At 34.9% G+C, this 13,374-nt stretch overlaps 1 protein-coding gene across 2 annotated transcripts in view; it reads right to left on the reverse strand.

The window, feature by feature from the left end:
* The window catches only part of Lim1 (LIM homeobox 1), a 177,738-nt gene extending 165,139 nt beyond the window's left edge, over positions 1–12,599 (reverse strand). For both annotated transcript variants that reach the window (XM_073977767.1, XM_073977766.1), the window contains exon 1: positions 11,261–12,599. In XM_073977767.1, the coding sequence (XP_073833868.1) occupies positions 11,261–11,303 (43 nt within the window). In that variant the 5' untranslated portion in view covers positions 11,304–12,599. The remainder of the gene's footprint in view (positions 1–11,260) is intronic.
* Positions 12,600–13,374: the final 775 nt, after the last annotated feature.

Below are 13,374 nucleotides of genomic sequence, written 5' to 3' on the forward strand. Positions count from 1 at the left end.
GATGAGTTGTAGTTCCTACAAGACGACGCTACATGCCACACAGCGCACGTCACAATCGATTTATTGAAGGAAACATTCGATGAGCGCATAATTTCGCGGAATGGACCTGTCAATTGGCAACCAAGATCGTGTGATTTGACATCATTGGATTATTTTCTTTGGGGATATGTGAAGTCGTTCGTCTACGCCAACAAACCAGACACGTTAGGGGAATTGGAAGCCAACATTCGTGGCGTTATTGCCGACATACGGCCCCATATGCTCGAAAAAGTGGTTGAAAATTGGACCTCTAGAATTGGCTTTATTCGAGGCGGCCACATGCCCGAAATCATATTTAAACATTAATGGCATAAAATTATCCATCCAATAAAGCCAAAATGATGGACATTAAAACGATTTTCATGTGTTTTATTTCAATTCGAAGTTCTATACCACTAAAAAAAACACCCGATACTTATTCCGTTGGCGTAGTTTTTATTGAAAATATAAAAAGTTATATCTAATTATTTTCTAAAAAGTTAGTTACATTTTTGCCATTCAAAATACACATTTTGATTGAGCTGTTTATGGAAAAAGTTTTTTTCTGTGTATATTGGAACTAGACATAGGTTTGCAAATCACTCGTTTCGATAGGTATCGAGCCCATTAGGCATTTTTGTTGGCCACCATAGGATTTTTTAGATATTTCGGGCCCTCTACAAAGAAATTATATCGCCGTAAACAGGGCCAAAAGGACTTCCTTCGTTGAATATTTAAAAACAAATCTGGAAGAGCCTTTACACCGCATGTAAGGGAAAATTTCCCTGTGTAAGCGATTTTCATCAAAAGTTAGTTAAGGCGCACCCTTCATGACATTGTTTTATAAAGGGCGATACAGTCAGTGCATTGTCCCAATTTGAACTTCTATATCTCGAAAACGGTAAAACCGACGAAAATACCATAAAGACCAATCTTGTAGAGAATTTTCATTGCTACAACATTTTTCTTAGTCCCATTTTGGTAGGACTTGCGGTTTCTAAGCAAACCCGTGAAACCTAAACAAATCCTAAAAATGTTTATATAAAAAGCGCTTCGGCGATTTTTTGTTTTCTGATTTTCCTCATCTATAAACATTGTAGTTTCAGAATCCGCAAAAACTTCCGAGGTGTAACCACCTTCCATTTAAAATTGTTTCAAGAGCACCGTGCATATTGTAGGTTCATGGATAATGTTGTTTTGACAGTGTATGAAACAAGATCTAAAATCTACTCAATTTCATTTAAAAAATTGAAATTCCAATATTGCCTACGGAACCCCATTTCTAACTACCCACACAGATAACACTAACATATATTTAATTATTTGGTAAAAATAGGGGAACTTGTACCCATGTTTCAGGGAGCATTAACACCTTTAAACACTGAGGACAAACAAGGAGAAACACATACAAAACCTTCTCTCCGTCCCACCAGAAAATTCTCAAATTTAAATTTACATTATAAAAATGTAACAACTAAATGGGGGGAAATTATGTGTGGAACCTTACCTACATTTCCCTTGCCCTACAATCACTTACCATCCCATTGGTGGCATTTTTCCCTCACGCATAACCTGTTAACATGTGTATTTTCTTAATGGTAATTCTTTTCGTTTTCTATTGTTGTAGCTTTTTTATTCTTCCATTTGAAGTTAACAACTCTGTTCATATGTTAATTTGTCTTACAAGAAATTTATTCATTTCATACAAAAGCTGCAGCAACAACAACAACATGAAAACAAACAAATTTACCACTTTAACATGGCTTTTTAAATGCAATTCCATTTTTCCATTTGTGTCCGTCCATCCCAAACCAAATGGTCATAGTTCTTTTGAGTGCGGCTTGGCTACTTCGTTTTAAGCTTTGATATGACTGCCTGCCGCCTTCATTTAATTCCTTAATTATGACCAAGACGATGACAAGTGCAACAAAAACACACAAAAAGCAAATATCCACACACCAACCGCTATCAAAGCTAAGTTGCGCTGGCTAGCTGGCTGGCCGGCTAGCTCAAGTGACACGCAATTAATGCCAAATCATAAAATTACTTAATTGATATTTTTACAACTTGTTGAATATTGCCCCGTTCATAAACGATGACGACTAAAAGGCGTTTTTATGCGAAATGAGTAGTAAAGTTAAGAAAAAAAACTAACAAGAAGAAAAATTGAATTATGTATTGCATCGGTAGCAAGAACCAAAAGTAATATAACCGTGTAACCATTAGAGGATTTTGTTACGTTACGTTACCGCACGTCGATTTTTGACCAAAGGACTAGACAGATTTTGTACTGAAAATCTAATAATCGAATTCAAAATGGTCCCAGTAAACATATTTTGAACGAAGAAAATAGACAAAAAATTTATTTATAAAAACAGGAAAGTAATATGTTCGGAGCAATCATATTTTGAGAAAAAGTCTATGATCCCTGGAACGATATTTTAAAATAATAATGTGTATGTTAACCAAACATTAAGATGTTTGGTTACTGCAACCATATATATTTTGTGGCACACAATTTTTTTTTACATATTTTCCACATTCCTAATTCGATCGTAAAATTCTGTTGCTTTTACCATAGTCCATATTTGTGTGTTGTCACCAAATATGTTGTTATAAAATTACCATACAATATCTTTCCTGTCGCCAAAGTTTAGAAAACGATTTAATACGATCGGTAAACAATTTTAGAAAATTTAATAAATATTTGGGCATCGTTCCAAAATCCATTTGACGGATTTTGTACTGAAAATCTAATAATCAAACTCAAAATGGTCATTGTAAACATATTTTGAAAGAAGAAAATAGAAAATAAATTTTTATTTATAAAAGCTGGGAAGTAATATGTTCAGAGCAATCATATTTTGAGAAACAGTCTATGATCCCTGGAACGATATTTTAAAATAATAATGTGTATGTTAACCAAACATTAAGATATTTGGTTACTGCAACCATATATATTTCTTGGCACACAATATGGGCTAAGGCGATCATTTGTTTTTTTCTACATATTTTCCACATCCCTACTTCGATCGCAAAATTCTGTTGCTTTTACCATAGTCCATATTTGTGTGTTGTCACCAAATATGTTGTTATAAAATTACCATACAATATCTTTCCTGTCGCCAAAGTCTAGAAAACGATTTAATACGATCGGTAAACAATTTTAGGAATTTTAATAAATATTTGGGCATTGTTCCAAAAGCCATTTGACGGATTTTGTACTGAAAATCTAATAATCAAACTCAAAATAGTACCAGTAAACATATTTTGAACGAAGAAAATATAAAATAAATATATTTATAAAAGCAGGCAAGTAATATGTTCAGAGCAATCATATTTTGAGAAAAAGTCTATGATCCCAGGAACGATGTTTTAAAATAATAATGTGTATGTTAACCAAACATTAAGATATTTGGTTACTGCAACCATAAATATTTTGTGGCACACAATATAATATGAGCTTAGGCGATCATTTGTTTTTTTTTTTTTTAATATTTTCCACATCCCTACTTCGATTGTAAAATTCTGTTGCTTTTACCATAATCCATATTTGTGTGTTATCACCAAATATGTATTGTTGCTGACAACCAAACATGTTGTTATATAATTACCATACAATATCTTTCCTTTCGCCAAAGTTTAGAAAACGATTTAATAAGAACGGTAAACAATTTTAGGAATTTTATATAAATATTTGGGAGTCGTTCCAAAAGGAATTTGTAGGAAAATCGATCATAAAAAATCGACTTTCTTTATTTTCACCATTACGAAAAGTCTATTTTTAAACTTTTCAAAAAGTCCACACAAAGATAAGGACTATTGAAGCAAGCAAATTCTGAGATAAATAGCGTATATATATTTTGTGTCAAGCACTATATGGTTGCTTTAAAAATACACATTTTTACAAAATCCTATTTTGCTCTTAGAGTAAGCTTGCTTAAACAACATTCCTTCTCTTCAAGGACCATACGATTAATAGAACTCGTCAAACCGATGCGTATAGCTACCAGTACTCTTGTCAGGTCAGAAGTTCTAAACCAATGTCGTTCTATGGTATTGTTGAAGTTACGAAGTTTTTCGGCAAGTCACACACACACGACCCGAACGCAACGAAAGAACACACAAAAGAGAGCAAATGTTTTGATTTGTTTTTGTTTTGCGGCATGCGTGCATACAACCTTACTAACACACTGTCAAAAGATGCCAATATTCAGAATTTTGTGTGCCCTCTTCTTGGTCGGCAGTGTTCTAAGCTCGATACCATCTATATTTTAATTCGACTTTAATACAATTTATTTATTCAGTCGGTATTTTAATTCGACTTTAATACAACTTCTTTATTCGGTCGGTCGGTTTTTATAAGTCTAAGCTACAAGTGTTCCATTTTAAAATAATTTGATTGTGTATTTTCAATCAAATGTTAATGTAATCAATCAATTCTGAATTTTCAAAACATTCTTGGCTTTATTTGTTTTCTTTTAAGTTTTCGGCTATTTTATTGCCCACCTCAAACTGGTCAATACCTAGTTTCATTAATAAACTTTACATACGCATTCTGTCACAAAATGTTTCGACTACAGCCATAGCTTCTATTTTAAGTTTCTTGAAAAACTTTAGTTTGCGACATTTGGTTGAAATCAAATGTCAAAAACAATTTTTAAAGTTCGGATATTGTTCATTTGCAGCAGGGGTCGTTATGTGATATTCAAAATATTTCAAATTTGCCATTACAAAATGTAACATGATTTAAAAGAAATCAAAAATCCATTTAAAGAAAAGAGGGGGTTTGAAAAATATTCACCAAATAAAATGCAAACATACCATGAAGAAACTTTTGGAAATTTCTTCCAAGCCTAGAAGAAGGCCTTAGAAATTTTGGAGAAAAATGCTATAGGAGTTTTGAAACTAATGTGGAACCAAACATGTGATTTAGGAAAAGAGTATTTTAAAGAGATATTAGGATCATTATCACAACAACAAAAGGACCATCAATCAAATAAAATACAAATAAATTTCGACGAAGCCCTAATATATTTAAAAATTCTTGCAAATCTTTAAAAATAATTTTGAATATCGAAATTAGAGCTTGGAATCAATCCGCCTCCTTCATTTAAGGGGTTATGGCGGGCCACTTACAAATTGTACAAAATCCAATTTTTTATTGGCTCATTTTAAAGTACAGGTAGAATGAATTCAGGAAAAAACTTCGAGTCAATCGGACTAAAATTTCGCATGCGGTAAATTGTTAGAACATTGTGCAACAATTTTCAACAAAAAATCCGAAAGTAGCTCAAGGTGTGATCTACCAGATGAAAAGAAACTCTTCTAAAAAAATTTGTAGATTTCTTGTAAAAAATGCATGAAATATTTTATTTTTCGTGCTCAATACGTGGCCATAACCCCTTAAATAACAAAATAGTATCCAAAACCTCTACAAACAAAATAAGCAATCCCCACTCTATGTAATGTCGCTAAAACTCCAAATCTAAAAATCTTTTTAAGCATAACCAGAAATCCTTCTGTTTCTTCTTCTTTTGCCTCTTAATATTTTACTATTCCATATAGACAGAATTATGTTTCTCGTTGTTTTTTTCTTATTGTTGAAGTTTATGACCATTGGTTGAATGGAAAATCGTAAATTTCCTTCAACATTTAACGTATGATGTTCAAAAAACTGAAATGAGCTATTGTCAGTTACACATTTTCGCTTAACAACTTTAAATTTTCAACTTTATTGCACCTACTGTTTGCTGCGTTTCGTATTTGTTTCTTTTTTTTTTTTTTTTTTTTTTTTTGCAAAGTTGTAAACATATTTTTATGGACATCTTCAACAACAGCAGCACCAGAAGCAGAAGCAAACATTAACTTTCATCACGTTCAATGCATCATTCTAGGAGTTGAGTATTTATTGTTTGGATTTTGAAAGCCCAGAGAGGTAAGGTATTAAGAATATTTTTCTGTAGAAAAGTTTTTACAAAGAGTGCTCAAGGGCAAAAAATAAAATCTAAAGACAATTTAAAGCTGGATTCTACATTTTTATTGAAAAAAGGACATGTAAGGCAGCTATTGCTAAATGATGACAAAGAACTATAGGTAAAGTCATAAAAATGTGAAGAATGTCTGTTTAGGAATATAATTTCTAAGGGACGAAAGCATAGCAGTGGGGAAATACATATTTGTCTTTTTGTTCGAGTTTAAGTAATGCCAAAGAAACTCTCAATGAGAAACAAAATACAAGGGAACAGGAACTGGTGAGATCCGAAACTAGAGTTTTCACTGTTGACAGTATAGTCTTCCCTATCTTAACACCAAAACTAGCAAAGCATATTTTAATAGAAAATTAAAACAGTGAGCTAAGAACCTAAAGAGTCACCCACCCACCTCTGACAGTTTTGGATTTTTTTTTTATAAATTTGAAAGAAATTTCTAAAATAGTTGATTCTTGCAGGCTCCAGAACTGAGAATATGTTTTTATTTCAAATTTCTCTGTTGTGACGTTTTTTTATATAAAGATTTCTGAGTGATATCGGACACTATTTCAAATGTTTTTTTTCTATTTTTTTATATATCTGATAAAACATAAAAAAGGTTTTTTTTTTTATTTTTGCCTTATTAAGGCGAAGGTAATTTATAGTGATATTTAATTAATTCTCTTTCGAGTTGAGCTGTTAGACCTTAGATATACATTGAAAAATTAGGAGTCTACCGAAGTCCCACGCATCCAACCATTACGCTACGTTTCACGGGTGGTTAAGCCGATCTTCAGGCCACAAAAACATCCTAATACGCCTGCAGATCGACTTAACCACCCGTGAAACGTAGCGTAATGGTTGGATGCGTAGGACTTCGGTAGACTCCTAATTTTTCAATGTATATCTAAGGTCTAACAGCTTAACTCGAAAGAGAATTAATTAAAAAAAAAGTTTTTTTTAATTGGACTAATAATAAAGAAGATATGAGCATGTCTTTGCATATAGATTTCACCGAATTCGACTTATTCAAGGCGCGATATCTCTGGAACCGTTGGTCAAAAAAATCTGAAAATATACTAAAATGTTTTGCTGATGAACAGCATAACCAAAGGAAATCAAAAACCACATTTTGAAAATTTTCCGATATTATTCAGAAATTCCAATACATTAATGAAATAATGAAAATTAAATCATTCTCAAAACAAAACAAAAATTCTTTATTATATTGTATCGGCTCTTAAGGTCTCGAGTTTGTATGAAGCCAGTTCAGACCTCGGTTTCGGAGTCAAGCCATTTTTTAGTCGTTTTTTTACGACTCTGAGCGTAATTTCCAATTCCACTCAATATGAATAAAATGTGCACAAGTTTTAAATTGTTCCTATATGTTGGCTTTTCCTAAGGTGTTCCTTGAAAAGAACATATTCAACTACAAAAATCCTTCGATTAAAACTTCTGCGATTAAAATAAAACATACCTACGTAAAATAATTATATGTGCAAACTAACATTGTGGTATTTATTGTCGAAAACAAAATATATTTCCAATATTCTTTTTAAGTTATAGTTATTAATTTCATATTGAAGAAAAATAATTTATAAAAAAGTGTTCATAGAAAATATTTGGGGATTTCTGAGTGAATACATTTTCACATTCGAAAAAAGTTTTTAAGATGTTTAAGATAAATAAGATAAGCAAATGTTAAAAAAATTATTTTTTTATTTTTTGGTAAAATAACAAATGCTTCGCTTTGCCGACAGATATATACTACCCTCAGCATGTGTAGATTGAAATACTTTTTTCCCAAAAAAAGTATGCATTTAGGGGGGTTTACAAAATTCTGGCCGTATGCACCGACAAAAGTATAGATCGGATTAAAGCTCAAAAATTTGCGGGGATATCGATAGATAGGGCTTTCTTTATCATACTAGCCTGCGAAAAACATAATATAGCTATATTCCGCAATATATTCGGTTCGAGCCCTCCAGCCACTACATATGGTGCCATAGGGGTTTTTTACAGCTATCGGGCTGTTTTCTCAAGAAGTATGGACTTGCCCCTGAAAAAACTTTTACTGCCGTAATTAAGGCAGCGAAGGCAAGTTGCTTCAACAAAAATCAAAGTGATTCGAGAGCAGGTATTAAAGTGAATTTATCCAAAATTTTGTGTGGGACGTACCCGAAGGAGTGAATACATATAGTCCATATTCGGACCTGATCTATATATGGTATATATTGTAAGATGTGTAAAGTATGGACCAAATCTGTCACTCCCATCAAGAGTTATCGTGTGCACATTTTTTCGGAACATTTTTGAACTTTTGTGGGGAAGGTACCTGCAGGAGTGACCCATCTTCGAACTTAAACTAAGTTTGGACAAAATATTACGAAAGCCAAATTTTGGACCGAATCGGCAGATCCGTTCGAGAGTTATCTTGCGCTCCAACCACTACACATGGTGTCATAGGGGTTTTTGAACCTTTCAGGCTATTTTCTCAGGAAGTATGGTTTTGCCCCTGACGAAACTTGCACCGCCGTATGGGGGCCGTGAGTACGAGTTGCTACAATAAAAACCAAAGTGATTCGAGAGCTGCTCCTAAACTGAACTTCTCCGCAATTTTTCGTGGGAGGTACCCGAAGGAGTGGACCGATATGACCCATCTTCGAACTTAAACTAAGTTTGGACAAAATATTACGAAAGCCAAATTTTGGACCAAATCGTCTCATCCGCTCGAGAGTTATCGTGTGCACCAGCCAGACAGACGCACATACATTGCTAAATCGACTCCAAATTGTCTGAAACACATTTCGTCCAAACATACTTGGGGTCTAAAACCATTATTTCGATGAGGCACATTTTGCCCGTATGAAATTGTATATACCTTTGTTAGCATAAATGCTGAGGGTATAAAAATGTTTGCTTGGATTTTTTTTTGACTCCAGCACCGACCCCGAACCCTGGTTCAGACACCCAGTAAATGCTCAGATCTACGTTTGAAGGCGTTATGATCCTACAAACGAAGAAATGTGTTAGTCCCCAGATTTTCAAGAATCCGGCTTTTTAATTCGCTGTACATTCAGAAACGTCGTATGTGCCCTAGTTGTTGTTACCATCCGCAGAGGAACCCCCCATTTTGAGTTTTAGATCAATTTCAAAAATATGCCAAATCGGTCCACCCTACTCAACAAAAGTTCACAAATTTTCTCTAAAATGGTGCGCACTATAAATCTCGAAGTACCTCTCACACAAATTTTCAAAATGTTTGGCACAAATGCATTTTAGTTACCCTGCGGCCCTTTTCACGACGGTACAATTTTTTCGGGGTCAAGTCCATATTTCTTCCAAACTTACATTTGAAATCTATCAAGGATTACATTGGAAAATATCTTCGGGTACGTCCATCACAAAAGTTCAACATTTTTGCTTAAGTGCAGTTTAAAGACTCCTTCGGTTACGCCCAGTTGCAATGCAGTTAAGAGACATGTCTTGGTTCGTTTCCATATTTTACAGCACCTAGTCCTCTCGGGTCTTATTACGACAGTATAATTTGTGTCTAGGTTAAGTCCTTTCAGAATAAGTCTCTACGACCAGTAACTATGGCTCTTAAAGAGAGTCCTCGATTTGTGTAGTCGTTCCTTTAAACTTAAGTCTAATTCGAAAATGGCTTAGTGGCTCGGTTAACCACACAATCCGCCTAAAGTTTATTCGTTTGAAAGATATATGCAGAACTCACTTAATTTCAAAGTCGGGAAATGCATTGTTTTCCATACAACTGGCAATATCTCACGATCTATAAAGGGTAAAGTCATTTATTTTAGCATGTTCTCTATATCGGCCCAATTCTTTCGTTACCTCCCCCACGTATGCCGATCCATTTTGGATGTTGTTGATCCACAAAAATTGTTTTAGATCCTCCTTCAATGTCTACACGGATACTACTTTGCACCATTTTGTATTTCGGATTTCTCATAATGTGTCCCAAGTATGACATAAGGTCGGTCGTGGGCTCGATTCCCCGGCCAGGCAACATTAAAACACTTTTCAACGCAAAATACCCCTCAGTAATATTGGCGTTATTTCCTCAGTATCACAGACATGTAAAACTTCTCTACAAAAGTGGTGTCTTAGACAAGCCGTTCGGATTCGGCAATCCCTGTAGGTCACATATCATTGAGCTAATATGAATCGGGTGCACTCATTGATATGAGAGAAGTCTCCCTTGTCCCTTATGGAATGTTTGTGGAACAATTGTTATTACGTTTTTGAATCATTATGTTTGCGCAATCTTCTCAGGACTTCAATATTTGATATGAAATGTGTCCATGATATTTTCAGGAGGCGTCGATATGTCCACATTTCAAAGGCTTCCAGTTTTTTTCATATCTACGGATGTTAAGGTAAATGTTTTTTGGTTTTTTTATTTTGGTCCTTCTACTACATATTTCGAAAGAAAACTAACTTTATAGCAGCAGCACTGCCAGCATTTTTATAACGTCGTCAGCCTCACAGCAACTTCCATCTAACTGAAAATTGACGCAAGCAAATTTTATTGAAATAAATCTGGACTAAAGTATTTATTGTTAACTCTTTTTCAGTAAACTTATTGTTTGCAAACAACTTCAAATATTTCAAAACAAAACTTTTTGAAAAGCCATTGTCCGCAATCATTGCCAACAGCAGCTATTCCTCAATGCATTTCACATTTGAATAGTTGAGGGGTGCAATGTAAAATGTTTTGAAACCTCTTTCAATAAAAAAACAATTGTTTAAAGTCAAGTTCAAAAGTTTGAGAGCAACTGTTGAGGAAGCCAAGTTTAGAAGTTTTAGTTTGGACGGAAAGGGAAGAAAGAAATATGGAAAAGAAGGTATGATTTGGAATTGTCTCACTGAGAGTTTGTAAACTTTGTTTATAAATTTCAAAATAACTTTAAATTACGGAAATACAAGGAAGAAATTCATCAAATTTCCCCTACACCTTTGCCAACGTTTTTAATGTCTACAGCAATCACGATCCCATAGTAGGTCACAAACTTTAAGAAGTTCCTATCAGAGGGAGGATAAGATAGGCTAAGTTTCATTACACGTTCCGACGCCTAAATAAAACCATTTAAAAAATATTTAAGTTTTGGACTAGATTCCTTGCAAATAAATTTCGTAACAATATTCCACATTTTTTAACAAATTCCGTCGCCAAAATGAGACACCTTTTCCTCATAATTTCGTATTATCCATGTCCTAAAAGTTCTCCCTTGCTTATCTGTAACACTTACCTATATTGTGCTGATTATTGTGTAAAACTGAACCGAACGCCATTAGATCCTTGACCGGCGGTGCTCTCGTACTGAGGGCGGCGAAACCGTCGCCCAAAAATGACGCCAACGCGACAGCCCTAAGGGGCGCTTTTGATACTTCGGTAAGAATTTTGTGGTTGTCGAGAATGGCGGGAGTTTAAAAATTTCTTGGGTATCCACAAATAGCGCCGAAAATAAGACTTGGTTCCACTATCCTTCAAGAGGGTAGCACAATGCAGGATACAACACAATTAATTCACTATTATGGGTTTTCACTTGATTTTTTTTACAAATTTTGTTTTAAAATTTTAATTCTTTTTTAAGGATCTTTTTTAAATTATTTTTATTTGGGGCATTTGTTTCTTAGAATATTTCTAAAAATAATTTTTTCACAAAGCCAACAACAGGTCGTTTTCCCCCAAAAACAATGTAAACGCAACAAAGTTGTTTGTAATACCGGAACACGATTTTTTCTTTTTTTTTCAAAACATCACACAGAAAAAATTTGAAACTTTTTGACGTTAATTAGCGCGCGCAAATTTTTTTCTTTCAGTAGCCAGGCTGGGAAGTTGCAAGTTTGGGGGTATGAGAGCACTCAGTGGGCTGGATGGATGGCTGTATATGTGGCTAGATGGATGGTCTAACAACAATAAAAGGGGGGCTACGACGTTGCGTATTAATGCATAGAGAGCGCGACGACGACGAGTGTAAATTTTAATTGTTGGTTCGTTGCGTTTTGTTGTTGGTGCCTGCCTGCTTGGCTGAATGGGGTTTTATGCTTTCCGAAAGGATTAATGACTTAATTTCTTATACGTTTCAACAGACAGACAGACTGACGGGCATAAGCCGGTTGGTCTAAACACAAACATGCACACATTCACAGACACCGAGTACTCGCCAAAGCACCTACGGCAATTTTTACACTTCAGACAATTTGGCGGTATTATTTTTGCACTTTCACTTATTTTTCGAGAGTTACACTTGTAGGACACACTGACATGGACTTGGGGTCACTTTTTGGCAAATAAAAACAATTTTCGGATTTTTTAAAATTTATTTTTCTTATTATAATTCCTCTAGGTTGGCGGTTTTGTTTTCTTGTATTAGTGGCTCGAGTAATCCTTTCCAGCCTTTTTAATAATTTGTTGAATTTTTTCCAAAAATTTTAATCCGTTCCTGTAATTTTAGTTTTTTTCTGATTTCGTTTTCATTCACGTAAAATTTTCGTTTAATCCAAAATTGTGTGAGATTGCGCTGTGTTTCCGCTACGCATCAAAATAACCACGTAAACACACTGAGCGAACGTCAAACGAAAACTAAACATTGTCTGGCTTGAATTCAATGCACACAGAGATGGATGCCTTAAGCAACGGCACACACCACAAACAACAAGAAACCAATAACAACAACAGCAACACTCAATGGATGTGTGTTACAGCAGCAAGCAACCAGAGCAGCTGTGGTAATGGTAGGGGTAATGGGTTCGAACCCCTTGTGCTCTCAAAAAAACCAAACACACACAGCAGGTATGGCAAGCAACCGGTTTGTAAACAACAACACCACACAAAGGCTCTCAGCACTGGCGAGAGAAGAGAAACACCCATTATGGCACAACCTCTCAATTAACAGAGAATCGAACACTCAATGCCAGGCCTCTTTGGCCACAACAAAGAAAACAACACACCGCGAGAGACATTCAAAATTTCCCCTTAAAATCCAAAAACTCTCTGAGAGAGCTCTCATGACAAAATTTCAGGCCTTTGTTGAAAAGAGACAACCATACTTTTACATAGTCCCTCTCTTTCACTCTCTCGCCCGAACTCTCTCTCTGCTAACACAAAATCGCAATGGAGTCTGTTGATGACATTTTCAATTCAAAAAGTTGACTTGTCTCATGTGACGGTTACGGTTACATCTGCCCAAGACGGAGTCATCATTTTTGTGGTTAGAGGGCGTTGCTAAGCAACTCAGTCATCAGCAGCCGCCAGCCGTAGTAAAGTGAGTGAGTAGTGGCAAGGCAACTTGTTTTCAAGAGACAGCAGCAAGTTTTTTTTCAGAGTACTGTTTTTTCTTATTTTTTTGCTTTTGCTCCC

The sequence above is a fragment of the Musca autumnalis genome, unplaced genomic scaffold (assembly GCF_047663935.1).
Source record: "Musca autumnalis isolate F117 unplaced genomic scaffold, ASM4766393v1 scaffold_3, whole genome shotgun sequence".
NCBI lineage: Eukaryota > Metazoa > Arthropoda > Insecta > Diptera > Muscidae > Musca > Musca autumnalis.